This window comes from Peromyscus eremicus, chromosome X, assembly GCF_949786415.1.
Source record: "Peromyscus eremicus chromosome X, PerEre_H2_v1, whole genome shotgun sequence".
NCBI classification, from domain to species: Eukaryota; Metazoa; Chordata; class Mammalia; order Rodentia; family Cricetidae; genus Peromyscus; species Peromyscus eremicus.
In genome coordinates this window covers 131,681,014-131,695,292 of record NC_081439.1, presented here as the reverse complement: position 1 = coordinate 131,695,292, position 14,279 = coordinate 131,681,014, and the positions used below count along the sequence as shown (strand labels likewise).

Below are 14,279 nucleotides of genomic sequence, written 5' to 3'. Positions count from 1 at the left end.
TCCATATGTCCATGTCCATGTTGACACATGTGTATGGACACCAGAGGATAACCTTGGTATCACTCCTCAAGAGCTATCCATCTTGTTTTTATGGGACAGAATCTCTTACTGGCCTAGAACTTACGAAGTAGACTAAGCTGACTAGCTATAGAGATCTGCCTGATCTGTCTGTCCAGCTCTGGAATAATAAGTATGCTCTACTATACCTGTCTTTTTATGTGTTCTGGGGATTGAACCCAGGTGTTCATGCTTTTATGGCAGATATTATCTCCGGACCCCTAAGGATTTGGGTTTTAAGAACACCAATGGAAAGTACACAATGGTGGAAAGACCCTAGATTGAGACTTAAAGGCTGGTGGTCTGCTGTGTGCTCTAGAGGAGGTCTTGGTTCTGTTCTCATTGCACTGTTGTAAAAGAGAACTATAGTTATCGCCTCCAGCTGCCACTGTACCCCAATGGGGCTCAGCTCACTGAGGTCCTGCCAGTCCTCTCCTGGCATTAGGTCCAGGGTCTTCCCTAGTGAATGGATAGGCTGACACACCCACCCTGGCAAGCTTTTGGGTACTGTTGAGGGTAGGGCACCTTGCTTGTCTGGGTACTTGTTATTAACAGGAGAGAGGAACCAAGTGCTTGGGGCCATAATACTAAAGGCCCAAGGGGTGGGGGTGGGCCCTGCTAACTTACTACTTTGAGGTTTCTTTCCTTTTCCAGGCCTCAGTACGTGGTTCCTCTGACAAGAAGGAGGAGTAAAGGCTTGTTTCTCTCCCTGCCTGCAGCTGGCTTCCACCTGACCCATGCTCACTGATTCCTGGGAGCTTAGCCTTCCCCCTGGTACTTGGGTTTATTCCCTTCTACTTCCCCAGTTTTCTTCCACAGCTTATAGATCATTATTTTGACCCCTTTACACATACTGCTATCATACCAAAAGGGACCTGATTGTTGCTCATTTGGAGTAATTTTGCCATGGTCCTGCCTGGCTAGGGCACTTTTCACTCCTAGAAGTGTAGAAGGGGCACTTGTGACCTGGCCTGCAGTTGAGCCCCATTTATTTTGCTGTGTGTCCTAAAGGAGGCTGTGAAGCAAGTCACTTGTATTATCCTGGGGGCAATAAAGGTTGTTATGTTACAAGGTGTTTGTGTCTGAGGCTTTGGGGATGGTTCTTCCCTTTCAAAGCTGAAGAATGTCCAGGAAGGTTGCAGAGGCTCAGTGTGGTACTCTTCCTTTCCTTGAACTTGTTCTTAGCCCCTGAAGAGCAGGCTCACACTTGCCCTCAAAGCTCCTCTTTTCTCTGCCCCTGCCCTTCCCCCTCTTTCTCCCCTTTAGCCAGGACAACTCTAGTTTATGGCTCTTAGGGAGTGTCTGTCTTGTCAGTCTCCCTGGGAGTTGGCAAATGTCTGGGAAGCCCGCTAAACCAGCAAGACTTCCTGGTGCCTTCTCTGGGTTCCTATTCATCACATTCAGGACAGATAGAATGTGGCAGAGTGCCACCAGTCACTCCCTGCCCAACCCCCTCCTGATGGTTTACAGCATGACCTCTGACTAATGCTGACTGGGAGAGGAGACTGTCCTTGGCAGTGACCTAGAGCTAGCTAGGGCAGAACAAGGCAGTGGAGAGGGGCTGCAAGGCAACCAAGAAGGGACTGCACAGTGCTTGGATCTCTCTTGGGTTCATCAGCTATGAAGACTTGATGGGGTGGGATCCTGCCTCTCTGTACTGGCTTGCTTTGCTGAGAGGTCCATGCCCTCACTGCTTACTTGGTTAGAGCAAAATCAGCCTGCAGCTAAGCTTCCATCCAGCAGGGTGCAAGAAAGGGCCTGTCCCTGATCAGGTGCTTGTCACCCCTTTCCCCCTTTCCATCAGCCGTAATGTTTAGGGTGTGTGCTATGCCTACTGTCTGTGAAGACTGGGTAGAAGGATTGTGGGAGCAGGTTAGAGGTGTCTCTTGGAATTGGAGTTAGTCCTGAAGATGTTGATATTGGCTAGATGGTTGACAGATAACTATGTTCCTACTCCTGTCTGACCTGTCTAGGATTAGGCGAAGCAGCTGCCTTCTTAAGCATCCTGTTACTCTTCCCCACCCTCAAAGCATGGCTGCCCTGTGAGGAGTCCACCCCTTTCCCAGCAGTCTAGAGAAGGTGCCCATGGGGGCAGGGACATTTAGGTAACACCCTCTGATTGCTATGCCAAGGCATAGGACTAGTCTGCTTTTCTAGGAAGTGTTCTGGACTACTTTGGGCCTCCCCCGAGCTTGCTTGTCTGTGCTTTGGAAGGCTAAAGTCCAGATCACCTCTCCTGCTTTTCCACTCTGACCCTGGCCACTACCCTCTCTGGCCCAGCTTCTGAGGCATCCTGTCTGATGGTTCACCACTCCATTTTCTCACTCTACCTGGACTTTTTGGTCTCAGTTTCCTAAGCCCTTTATAGAAGCAGATTTCCTGAGTAAATAGGCCCCATCTATTATAGCACCCAGTGAAGCATACAGTGAACTCTGTGAAGTTGCCTTTCTGTGATGTCACTATTTTCTGTATCTGGTGTTAAGACAGTTTGCTGGGAGCGCCTTTAGCATGAAGGGGGGTTGAATGTAGACCAGAGTTCTAATCCAGAATAGATACCTGGTGGAGAGAGCCTGAAGCTGTGAGCTCCTCATGGGTGGAGTTAGTTGAGAGAAAGAATGGTATGAGGGCTTGGGGAGAATTCTAGTGGACTTTAGGAAGATCTTTTGCAGCTGAATATAACAGGCTGAGACTTAGGGATGAGAGTAAGCAGGAGATTGGGAATAGCACTCTGGGCAAGAGCAAGGGGTCTATAAAGGAGTAAAGACAGAAACTGAAGAAGAGTACTGAGAAGAGGGCAGGGAAGCTATAGCCTGCCCTAGGTGATGACTGCTTCCTGCTCTGCATGGAACAGAACCACTTTGCACAGAACAGAACTAGGGCTGTCTGGTTACCATCCCTCCAGTGGTGCCACATACTCATCAGAGGCTGACCTCTGTGTGCACTATGTCCCACCCTTCCAAGACCTGTCTTCTATCACTTTTTTATATTATAGTAAAACATAAATTTATATACTTGTAACACATAAAACGTCTTCACCATTTTCAAGTGCATAGTTTGATGGCATTAAGCACTTGCTCATGTAAAACTTGACATCACCCATCTCCACAATGAAGTGCTCATCTCCCCATATTGCAGCTGTCCCCATTAAACCATGTTCCCGTAATCCCAGCCTCTGGTACTCATCATTCTACTCCATCTCTGTGGATTTGACTGCTCTAGGAATTTCCTGTGAGTAGAGTCATACAATGTTCTTTTGGAAGTGGCTCATTTCACTGATCGTGTCCTTCAGGACCATCCATACAGCATATACCTCAGTTTCCTTTTTCAGGCTAAATAATACTGTATTCTGTGGACAAGCAATACTTTAATTCATTCATGTACATTTGGGTGCCTCCCTCCATTGGGCAATGAGCCTAGGGTTTTGCACATGTTAGGCAAGTGTTCTACATCTGAGCTATATCTCCTGCTCTTTATGTTTTGAGACAATCTTGATTGGTTGCCCAGGATGACTTTAAACTTACCCTGTAGGCCAGGAAGACTTTGAATTTATGATTCCCCTGTCTTAGCCCCCCAAATAGCTAGGATTGCTAGGCTCAGCTAACTCCACCACCACCCCACCCCACCTCATCCCTTTTGGAAACCTGGGAATTAAACCCAGGCCCTTGTATGTGCTAGGTAGGTGCTCTGTCATTGATCATATCAGCTACTAAGTTGGCCTTGAACTCACTCTGCAGCAAAGCAACCTTGAACTTTTGGTCCTCCTGCTTCAGCCTCCTGAGGTAGCTGGTTTGACAGGTATACTACCTGGCCCAGTTGACTTTTTATTCCAATTTTTAAAATGAGGTTTTTGCATGTGGCCCAAGACTACTCTTGTCTAGGTCTCCATGATCTCTGCTACACAGTCTTTGACCCTTAAAGGCCAGCCAGGGCCCAGGATAGTATACTTTGCTGAGTCTCCCTTTGTACCCACTTATGCTCTCCTCCCAGTCCTTCCAGACTCAGGACTCTTCTGTATGTGGTGAGAACTTCAGAAGTTTTAGCTCTAGGCCAGATTTTCTAGAACTGCAAACTCCTGTGTCCATTTGCCAACCAGAGATCTCCAATTGGATGACATTTCCCAGATGACATGGCCAAAGCCAACTCCCAATTGTCCTCATCACAGGATCTGGCAGCACCATTCTTCCTGTGGCTCAAGACAAACTGTCTTGACTCCTCAATCCTACATCATGCTGTCATCCACAGCCCCCTCTGACCCTGCCAGCAAAGAGATCTCAATCCAAAGAACCTCTCCTACCCCACTCCAGTGCCACAAACCAGGTCTAGATGGTGGTGCCTAGTCTGTGGATCATTGCCTCAGCTTACCTCTTACTGTCTGTGATCTCTGTGTGCCCTCTACTTTTCAATCTTGGAAGGCTACTTGCTCAGGAACACACTTCTATTGATCAACCTGCCTCAATATCTTAAGCAATGAGCTACCATGCCTGGTTCAGTAAAATTCTTAAGAATAATTCATGGCTGCAACCTACCTTCTCTACTGCATTTGTTCCTATTGAACTTACTGTTACCCCATGCTCTTCACTCAGGGGACTGAGGCTTTATGCCTGCATTCCTTCCCTTCTCTATTTCCAGTTTCTGACATGGTGCTAGGTGTAGAATCCCTCAGAATGAGCCTTACCTAATACAGAGCTGGAGCTGGAGGAAGGTCCTCACACCTGTATCCCTACCTCATCCCTCTTCCAGAGAAGTAGAAGCAGGAGCCAGTTTTGGAAAATGAAGTGTTTTTATTGCTATGTTTGCAGTGGCTTTTTTAGCACAGTAAGAATGTCCCCAAAGGCCTGCACCCTTACCCAGCCCCACCTCCCTGGCTTAGTCTAGCCGTGTGTGAAGGAAGCCTTTCTCGGGGCTACTTGGCTATTTCAGGCTTGATGGGACACAGATGTGAGTTTAAGCTGCTACACGGAAGACTTGAGATGTCAGAAGTACATCAACCTTTAGCTTAGAGGTGGGAGCTATGCCCAGGATCCCTTCCCTGGGCTGTGTCCATGGGTGATCCCTGCAATCATGCCCAGCCCAGGGAACAGGGTGTGGGCAAGCCTGAGCATGCCAGGTAAGCAGACCCAGATCCCTGGGACAATGCTGTAGCCTTCTACCCCATAGACTTAGGGGCAAAGGGATAGTGTGGTGATGCCCTTGAGGCCCCCACTTTTCCACTCCAGTCTCAGGCTGGAGACCATACAAAACATCCACACAACAGACTCATATACTCAACAGCCTGAAGCTTTTGTTTTGCCTATGAAAATTAAATCTATAAATTCACACTCCTTGGCTAGGGTCAGAGAAGAAAGGTGGGGATGTGAAGGAAAGGAGTGGTAAGGTGGGGATGGTTGGGGCTTTTTAGAAATATACAAGCAGAAGTCTCACTCTCAGATTTTTTTTTTCATATAAAATGTGCAAAATGCAAGCCTCCTTTGTCCAGAGGCTCTTTTTACTTCTGGTATTCACCTTCACTAAGAGATTAGAGATGTACACATCTTCTATACACTCACACGCACGCACGCACGCACGCATACATTCAGACCCAAGCTCATACAATTAATATTGGTGGCAATTGGCGCAAGAACACAAGGTTCCATTGCTGACTGGCTCTCTAGCTTCTAGAACGGGTGGGAAGAGGGGTCTAATCCAGCTGAAACATTTGCCTTGGTTCCATTGTCCCTCTCTTGCCTACCCTCCTGTCTCATCTTATTCTTTCCCTCCTCTCCTGTTCCCCAAGCTGCCACTGTTGTTTCTAGGGTGAAGGTGTGTTACAGAGCAGAGCTTGGAAGGCAGGCAGGTGGGGTTGGCAAGGCTAGGAGATGAGTCCTGGGGACTGGGAGGAAAGGAAGGACAGGAGTTGGGGCCTGGAAGCAATGCAAGTACCAGCGGGGCTCGGGGCTGGGGAGGAGAGGCATCTATTTTTGGTGGGTTGTGATATTTTTGGCATTTTATTAAAAATGGAAAAAGTTATTTTTGTTAGCACTCATGGTGCTTCCCCCACCCCCCAGGCAGACCCCCAAACTGTCAAGGAAAGGCAAGCCCCCTGGAGGGATGGGTAGAGGCTAAAGCAGAGGCTGCTATGGCTACCAAAGGATGAGCTGGTGATATGAGCTGGGGGTGCCTGTCACATGACACTCTCCACCACGACGACCTTGCTGCTCTCGGACACTGGAGTCAGGGTGGTCAGGCCCCTGACATCTGCATCCTGAGCTCTGTATTCCAAGTGGTGGAGGCCCCAGATAGGCTGGGTCAGGTGCTGCCAGCGCTGTGGGAGAGGAGGGCATGTTGAACCTCCCATGAGTCACTTGGTCCACCCCATGGCAACGGCTTTTGCCTCTCTAGCTCCTACTACCTGCCACCAGGGCAGGTCTGTTTCTCTTAGGGCACCCTTCCAGGTCATGCTCCCTACAATGGGAAGCAAGGTTAAGTGGTCCTTGTGTGGAAAATGAGAGGTAGGCCTTGCTTCCTTGGTGCCACATGAAGCCATGATGGGTTAGCTTTCCTTCCATCTACCTGTAGTCTGAGCTGACTGTGTTTCTGGATGACGATTTGCCCCTCCCAGGGAAGAGTGGGGTAGGGATCTTACCTCTGCCATGGTTCCTTTTGCCCTGAGGAGACAGCCTAGGAGGTGGAGGGGCACACACAGCATGGAAGAGAGTGCAAAGGCCCAGCCCATGGCTTCGCCCCACCATGGGTACACATAGGTATTGTTGTAGACCAGCGGCTCATAGTATACAACGTTGAAGATGAAGATGCCCTGTAGACACAGATGTTTTCATTCACTGGGGCCCCATTACACTGCCCCACTTGCCTAGCTTCCCCAGTCTTACCATGCAGACCAATGGGGTGAAGAAAGACCAGCACCATTTCATCCAGGGACAAGGTCGGTACCCAATCATACAGGCAATGTCATCCATGAAGCGGTCAGCTCCTGGAACAGGGTGAGGTGGATGGGAAGGATAAAGTTGGAGACCAGACACCATTCTACCCTATAATTTCTAGCCCAGCCCTTCACCCAGACCTACCGTAAACCCAAGCTACCACCACACACTCCCAAAAGGCTTGCCAAAGCAGGGTAGTGCCACTAGCTGAGTAGTAGTCAAACAGCTGGAAGACGTACATCCCGCCCTGAAGAACAGAGCCAGGTCAGGAAAGATGATAGCCCATGGCTGGAGACTGACAGCCCACCTTACTCCCACTCACATCGGTCACCATGGAGAGATCGATGACAAAGCAGAGGACACAGCAGAGGGCCACGGAGATCTCCCTTTGGAAACGGAAGTAGTAGGAGGCCGGGAGGAGATCCAGGAGCCCGGTGATGAAGCCCTCCACACCTACAAACTGTGACCAGGGCAGCTCAGGCCCAGGTCCCCCATATCCCCGTGCATCTCTTGCCCAATGTGCCAAGCCCCCTGACCACCAGCCCCTACCCCATTCTTGCCCTAGAGCTCCTGCAAACCTGGCTGTCCAGACCGAGCAGCAGCAGCATGAAGAAGAACAAGGCAGCCCAGAGTGGGGCCACAGGCATCAGTGTGACAGCCCGTGGGTAGGCAATGAAGGCTAGGCCAGGCCCTGAGTGCAAAGATGCAGGGTGAGACTGGCCCTCAGCACCATCCTGAGTACCCTGATGCTCAAGGTCATGCCCATCCCCCTGATAATAAAATAATAAAAACTTGGGGACTATTTGTGCTTCAGCATGGCTAGGCCCATTGAGGTCCTACAGGCATCTCACACCAGGAATCTGGAAGGCTGTGGTCCTTGGTAGCCTCACCCTGTATTAGCAGGGCTCCTGATTCACACTACTCTCCTTGGGCTCCAAGAGCCATGGCAGTTGCTGGTTGCCCTGGGGTGACACAGCAGGGGCTGAAGGAGCATCTTTTCTATCTCCAGCACTCAACAACTATGAAGACACACCCTGCAGCCCTAGAGGTGGGTGGCAGGGGCCCCCCCTGGCTCCAGAGAACAGCCTTGTTTCAGGTGCTTAGAGCCATCAAACAGCTAGCTGAACTTGTCTGTCATGTTTCAGAATGTTTTTGTGCATGCCCTACATTAGGGTAGTTCTGCAGCTCTGGAGGTGGGCTGAGGTGAGCTCACCTGATTCTGCCACCTTGGAGATGTGCACACCCTGCTCGGTGGCCATAAAGCCCAGGATGGAGAAGACCACAAAACCAGCAAAGAAGCTGGTCCCACTGTTGATGAGTGCCAGGATGATGGCGTCCCTGGAGGTGGAGGGGCAGAATGTTCTGGTTTAAGCAGCTCCACTGCTCCAGGGCAGGGCAAGGCAGGGCAGGCAGGGCAGGCAGGGCAGGCAGGGTAGAGGCGGGTGCCTACTTGTAGCAGTTGTTGTTGAAGCGATTATAGCTGCCTAGGGCTGTGAGGGCCCCCAGGCCTATGGCGTAAGAGAAGAAAATCTGGGTCCCAGCATCTATCCATACCTGGAAGGGATGGGCAGAGAGCAGTTATAAGGGACCCTGCTCAACAGGTTTTGCCCCCCAAATCCTGTTGCCACAAACCACCTTTCCTCACCTGAGGGGACCCCAGCTTCGACCAGTCAGGCTTGAGATAGTAAATGATACCATCCAGGGCTCCAGGCAGCAGCACCCCTCGCACCAGCAGCACAACGAGGACCACATAGGGGAATGTAGCAGTGAAGTACACGATCTAGGGGGCCAGGGTGCTCAGGTTCTGAACCCCTGTTCCCCCTTAAGAGGCCTCCTGCCTAAGCTTGGTGGCTAGCTCCCAGTATTACTGTGAGCTGACCACATGGCCCACAGTCTCCCCAAGTTTCAGTCATGCTCAGAATTTAGGTGAGGAAAGCCAGTAGCACTCATTCTATTCCTAAATGACCAAGTACCCCCAGGGAAGCTAGGGGCCAGGCTGGGGCCCAGGCAGCCTCATAGTAGGCACTAGTCAGCTGTAGGAGGTCAGAGAGAGGACCATGGCATTCTAAGGTGAGGGGGTCCCTAGGCACATCTAAAGTATAAAAAGGGAAATCAGTCCATGGGGAGTGAGACAATGTGAACTCTCCTGAGGCACAGCTTCTGGGTATGTCCATGTAGGGGCATGCCTATAGGAGGGCAGGAAGGTTTGGGGAGTATGGGCAAGGAGAATCTGTGGCAATGTTACATGGGATTTTAATAAGCACATATCCCTGAGAGCCCTGTGGTCCCAAACTCCAGGTCATCCTTGATAGTTTGGTGGGGTCCTTGGCAGCTAGGGATTCTAGCTGGGCAAGTGGATGGGGTTAGTTTTACAGCTTGGTGTTATTGCTTAAGAGAGATGGAAGGAAGGAGAGGGAGGGAAGGAGACACTTAACACTTGAGGATCCTGCTGTGAATGAATCTTAATGCACTGCAGTCTGGCCCTCTAGGCACCTGACCATGTCCCATGGCTTGGCAGTTTTAATATGTTGGTTCATCTGTATCTGTAACCTGAGAGAGAACCTCTGAAGGAGGAAAATACAAAGTCTTCCTGAGGGACGTGAGGATCACAGAGGTGAGGAGAGCCCCAAAGATCAGGTCTACCCAGAGTGAAAAAATCGATTTAGGCATTTGGGATGAGTAGGGAGAAACAGAGAGAGAGGCAGTGGGAAAGGAAGAAAATGGAAAGTGAAAGGGCCTAGATGGAGTGGTGGACACAGGGAAGGTTAGCTACTGCCTGGACCTTTCACCCTTAGGGCTGAAAGCTACTATCTCTGGATGTGAGATTGAGAAAGAATGCCCATCAACAGGGTGAGAATAAAAGATATGAGTGTAAGGACCTGTCTACTCTGTAGGCTTGAGCCTCAGTCCAGTCACCTCCTGTTGTATTTGTGTCCCTTGAAGACATGCACACCTCCCAGGCAATGCTGCCCCCACCCTGCCTGCCTCCAGCTATACCTTTCCTGTTGACTTGACCCCCTTCCACACACAGAAGTAGACCAGCACCCAGCAGGCCAGCAGGCATAGGGTCACCTCCCAGTTGAGGGCCCCTGGCACCTCTAGCCCTGCAGAAAGCCTCAAGACTTTGTTCCTAGGGTAGAAAAGAAAGGAGGGCACCTGAGGATCATGTCAACAGAGGGTACAGTGACTAGGATTTGCTTTGGAGTTGATAGGTCCTTCCTCATCACAGCCCTGGTCCAGGACCCATCATCAGGTGTCTGGAGGTCTACCCCAGGTCATCATCCTCACCTCAACCTTCTGCAAACATTCAATCTCAGCTCCTTAACCAGGCCAACATGATAGGACAATGGCAAATGTCATGTTGCTGTAGGAGTAATGTCTATTTAAGCCCCAGGACTGGCCTAGGCACTCCTGGAGGATAGGGACAGACAAAGCCCAGGAGTGGTTGTTTTGCATCCCTGGCCATGTGCCTCCAGGGCTTGACCACATAGAGAGCCCAAGGGATGAGATAGGATGGGCTTGGCCCAGAGGCAACAGACTTACTCCCAGAACTCGATGACAGGGGACCGACGGTCAGCAAGCTGGTCACATGTGAGGTTGGCCAGGCTGGCATTGGCACAGTCTTCATGGCGAAAGATCTCCACACAGTCAGGAGTGTTCCAGGTGTGCCCACACGTAGCCCAGGGCAAAGTGGTGGTGAATGACTTGACCAGGTAATAGAAGCCCCAGGCCAGCACCATGATGTAGTAGGTGTTGCAGTAGAAGACAATCACCATGGAGGCATAGCCCAGGCCTGAGGATGAGTGAGAAGCTTCCTTTCCTTCTGGGCTCCTTTGTGGCCATTTTTCTACTACCCCCATTATCCCCCTTCCAGAGCTGGCACTGATTCCTGCTGAGTTTCTGACAGCTTGCTCCTTATATGTCTACTTCCCTCCCTGTATTCGCTACTTCCCTTTATCCTGCCAGAGGCTTCTCCAAGCTTTTTGAGCACAACTGTGTGTGTTCCAACACTAGGCTACCTTTCCCATCTGTCTGTCTCCCACTAACATTTGCCCTGTTCCTCTACTACTCTCTGTGCTTCAGCTCCTCTATCTAGCCCAGAGCTAGACAGCCCTCCTATCCTACCTTATGTGGCTACTACATTCTGCTGATTGTCTAGCTTCAAATGCTGCCCCCTTTCCAGGTCCCACTGTCACCCTGCAGTTACAGAAGGCAAGCTTCCACCCATGTTACCCAGTAGTCACCATTACACATCAGCTGGGAGAGCTTTCTAGTAACCTAAAGTATGGGAAATATTCACCCCTTCAATGGGCAACCTTGGCAAATTGCTTCACCCGTGTGTCCAGCTTCTTCAAGGACAACAGTAGGACCTCTGTAGTAAGTCAAGTATGTCCAACAGGTCCTGTCCCTAAGCCTAGATGTTTCTGCTCCATCCTTTCTCTTTTAAGCAAACGTGCTACTCCACCCTAGTTCCTGAATCTTCAATTTAACTAACTGTGTGACCTTTATGTCCTATAGATTCTCTCCTAAGCCTGGGAGAGTATTTCCTAGCCCCCAAGTCTAGTGCTCAGGATTTCTTCAAGTGGGTCACAGTCATACTCTGTTCCCCTGCCCTCATCTCAGTAATTGGAGAGAGGAAAACTAAGAACTGGCTCAGGGTGGCTCACCTTTGAATAGGGGACAGATGTTCCAGACATTGATGCTGCCGGCCTTCATGAATTGGCCCAGTGAGATTTCCAGGAAGAAAATGGGGATTCCTCCAACCAGGGCGATCAGGATGTAGGGAATAAGGAAAACACCTAGTGGAGAAAGCATGGAGTAGACTCAGGATGCCTCCCAATGACCCCCTACAGCAGGAGGGGACTTAACTTGAACCCTTAGCTAAACTGTCCAGACCTCGTAGACCAGCCTGGCCTCTAGAAGTCCTAGAAGGTCCAGGCAGAACCCCAGCTTCAGGCTGCACACCAGTCCCATGACTTCCCACTGAGTGAATCAGTGCAGGAGTAGCCACTGACTCAGAAGCTCAAGGTGAACAATCCTAGGAGATGAGCTCTAGGTTTGAGAGGAGGCACAACAGCAGTGCCTAGCCAGTATTTATTCCCTGTACCATGGGGCCCTTGGCCTGTGGACACCTAGGGTGACCTAACAGGCATCAAAAACACACAGGCTTATGCATGCAGGCCATCTTTTTGTCCCACAGTTCTTTTTGGCAGGCAGCAGAACAGGAAGGAATGGCTAGGGTGTGTGTGTGTGTGTGTGTGTGTGTGTGTGTGTGTGTGTGTGTGTGTGTGTGTGCGCGCGCACGCGCGCGCGCGCGCAGGCTTGGGGGCTTGTCTAAAGGCAGTGAGCCCAACTACCCTGTACTTTGCACTCATGAGGGTCACAGGAGGAAGCTGGGTGGGTGGCTTATGGGGAGTATCGGTGTAGGACAAAGGTAGACAAGTCAAGGAAAGGGGCTGAAGCAAGATTTCAATAATTAAATGGGGTGGTAGGAAGGAGGGGAGAACTGAGCAGCTGCAGCTCTGACCTACTCCCCTCTACTGCTCTCTAGGACCCCTACTCTGCTCCAGCTCAGCTCTCTCTGCTACTTAGTAACAGAGTTAACTGCAGTTTGCCGGGTGGACTCCTGCTCCCAGCATCCTTCCTGTGTGTGACCTTGGACTAGAGGCCTTCCTTCTGGAACTCCGTTTCCCACCCATCACCCAGCTGCTTTAGCTCTCCAGCAATCCAATTCTGCTTTGCAGTCCCAGGACAGGCGAGTGCCCACTACTGTTGCAAAGCTCGGCAGCTGGACATGGGATGTGCATGCAGCCTGTCTAGTGGCGGCGCCAGGCGGGCCAGGCCGCAGACTTCCCAAGCCTGGCTCAAGCAAGCACCCAGTGTTCCAAGCCTGGGACAGAGGGGAGGGGAGAGGAGAGAAAAGAGAAAAAAAAGGGGGGGGGGAGTGGAGCGCGTGGGGAAAGACAGAGTGGCCTATTGTGTGTGTGTGTGTGTGTGTGTGTGTGTGTGTGTGTGTGTGTGTGTTCCTGCGTGCACACGTGGGGGGGCACACAATGTGTCACTTGTGTGCCTGACCCATGGGGGCAGGCAGGGCTCCTCACCTCCCAGAGTCCCCTCCACTGGGGGCAGGCCTTCCCTTCCCACCTCAGTGGCCAATCATTCCTAGTCTGGGAGGCAGCCCCTCAGTTCTTCAGGAAGCTCTCCTTGATGCCTCCCCCTACACTGCCAGGCACATGACCGGTGAGGGAGGGGTGGTGGAGGCTGGCGTCCTGGGTCACTGCGTGCTTGGTCGGTGATGGGGCACCATGACCCCCACGCGCTCTGGGCGGGCCTCCCCACCCTCTGGACTTCGCCCCACTGCTTTGGTGGGCCTGTGGCAGGCTGGGGGTGGGAACTGACCCCTGATGAGAAGCCTGGATGCTTAGGGCTGGGGGCGCTCACCTCCGCCGTTCTTGTAGCACAGGTAGGGGAAGCGCCACACGTTACCCAGACCCACAGCGAAGCCCACGCACGACATGATGAAGTCCATCTGGCGTGTCCAGGTCTCTCGAGGCGGCACGGCAAGGCGGCCGCCGGGCGCCCCAAGGCCCGCGGGGCCATCGCCCTTGGCCGGGGCACCGTCGGGCCCGGGCACGATGAGAGGACCCTTCTTTTCGTCGCCAGACACGCTATAGATACCGTTTTCGGCGCTCTTCTTCGCCATAGTACCTGGGGCCGCCAGGCAGAGCCGGGGGTCGCGGCGCCTCGAGGGTGGCGGGCAGGCAAGGGGCTCTGGCTGCACCTGGAGAGAGGGCCCCGAAAGCGGGGGCCCGCCCGGGGGCCTCGGGGGGCGGCCGGGCCGGGGAACGGGGCGGCGGGCGGGCGGGGTGCGGGACGGCGGGGGTGGCGCAGTCAGAAGCAGTCCACGAAGCACTTGAAAGTGAGCCTGAAGAATCTCATGTGTGTCGGGGGCCCGGGAGCGCGCGGGCGGCGGTGGAGCCTGACCAGGCGGCGGCGGCTCCTGAGACTCCTGCCCGCGGCTCGGGCGGCGGCGGCTGCGGCGGTGACGGCTCGCCCGGCCGGAGGCTCACCCTAGCGCGTCGCGGGTGGCATCGGAAGCCCACTGTCTGCAAGCGGCGGCCGGAGCAAGGGGCCTGCGGTCCGCGCCCCCCGGCCCCGGCCCAGCCCCTTGAGGCTGTCCTGTTTGCCCGCGGCCCAGCTGTCTCTAGCGGCTCCGGTGGTCCCAGGCGCGCCTCGCCCCCTCCTTCCCGGCGATGGCGGCTACAGCCGCTCTCCGGGCAGCGGCAGACTCAGATATTCACCAAG

At 52.5% G+C, this 14,279-nt stretch overlaps 2 protein-coding genes across 5 annotated transcripts in view; one reads left to right on the top strand and one right to left on the bottom strand.

Moving 5' to 3' along the window:
- The window catches only part of Bcap31 (B cell receptor associated protein 31), a 37,141-nt gene extending 36,013 nt beyond the window's left edge, over positions 1 to 1,128 (top strand). For all 4 annotated transcript variants that reach the window (XM_059249953.1, XM_059249955.1, XM_059249952.1 and 1 more), the window contains one exon: positions 712 to 1,128. In XM_059249953.1, coding sequence (XP_059105936.1) covers positions 712 to 750 — 39 coding nt within the window. In that variant the 3' untranslated portion in view covers positions 751 to 1,128. The remainder of the gene's footprint in view (positions 1 to 711) is intronic.
- A 3,690-nt stretch (positions 1,129 to 4,818) lies between these two features.
- Slc6a8 (solute carrier family 6 member 8) lies at positions 4,819 to 13,774 on the bottom strand. Its single transcript, XM_059250716.1, has 13 exons — positions 13,416 to 13,774; positions 11,642 to 11,773; positions 10,518 to 10,767; positions 9,972 to 10,104; positions 8,620 to 8,754; positions 8,425 to 8,528; positions 8,188 to 8,312; positions 7,553 to 7,665; positions 7,297 to 7,434; positions 7,119 to 7,221; positions 6,924 to 7,024; positions 6,680 to 6,850; positions 4,819 to 6,358 (listed from the first exon to the last, which is right to left on the bottom strand). Exons 1-13 carry the CDS (start codon positions 13,675 to 13,677, stop codon positions 6,218 to 6,220), a joined length of 1,908 nt encoding a protein of 635 aa, XP_059106699.1. The 5' UTR covers positions 13,678 to 13,774; the 3' UTR covers positions 4,819 to 6,217.
- Positions 13,775 to 14,279: the final 505 nt, after the last annotated feature.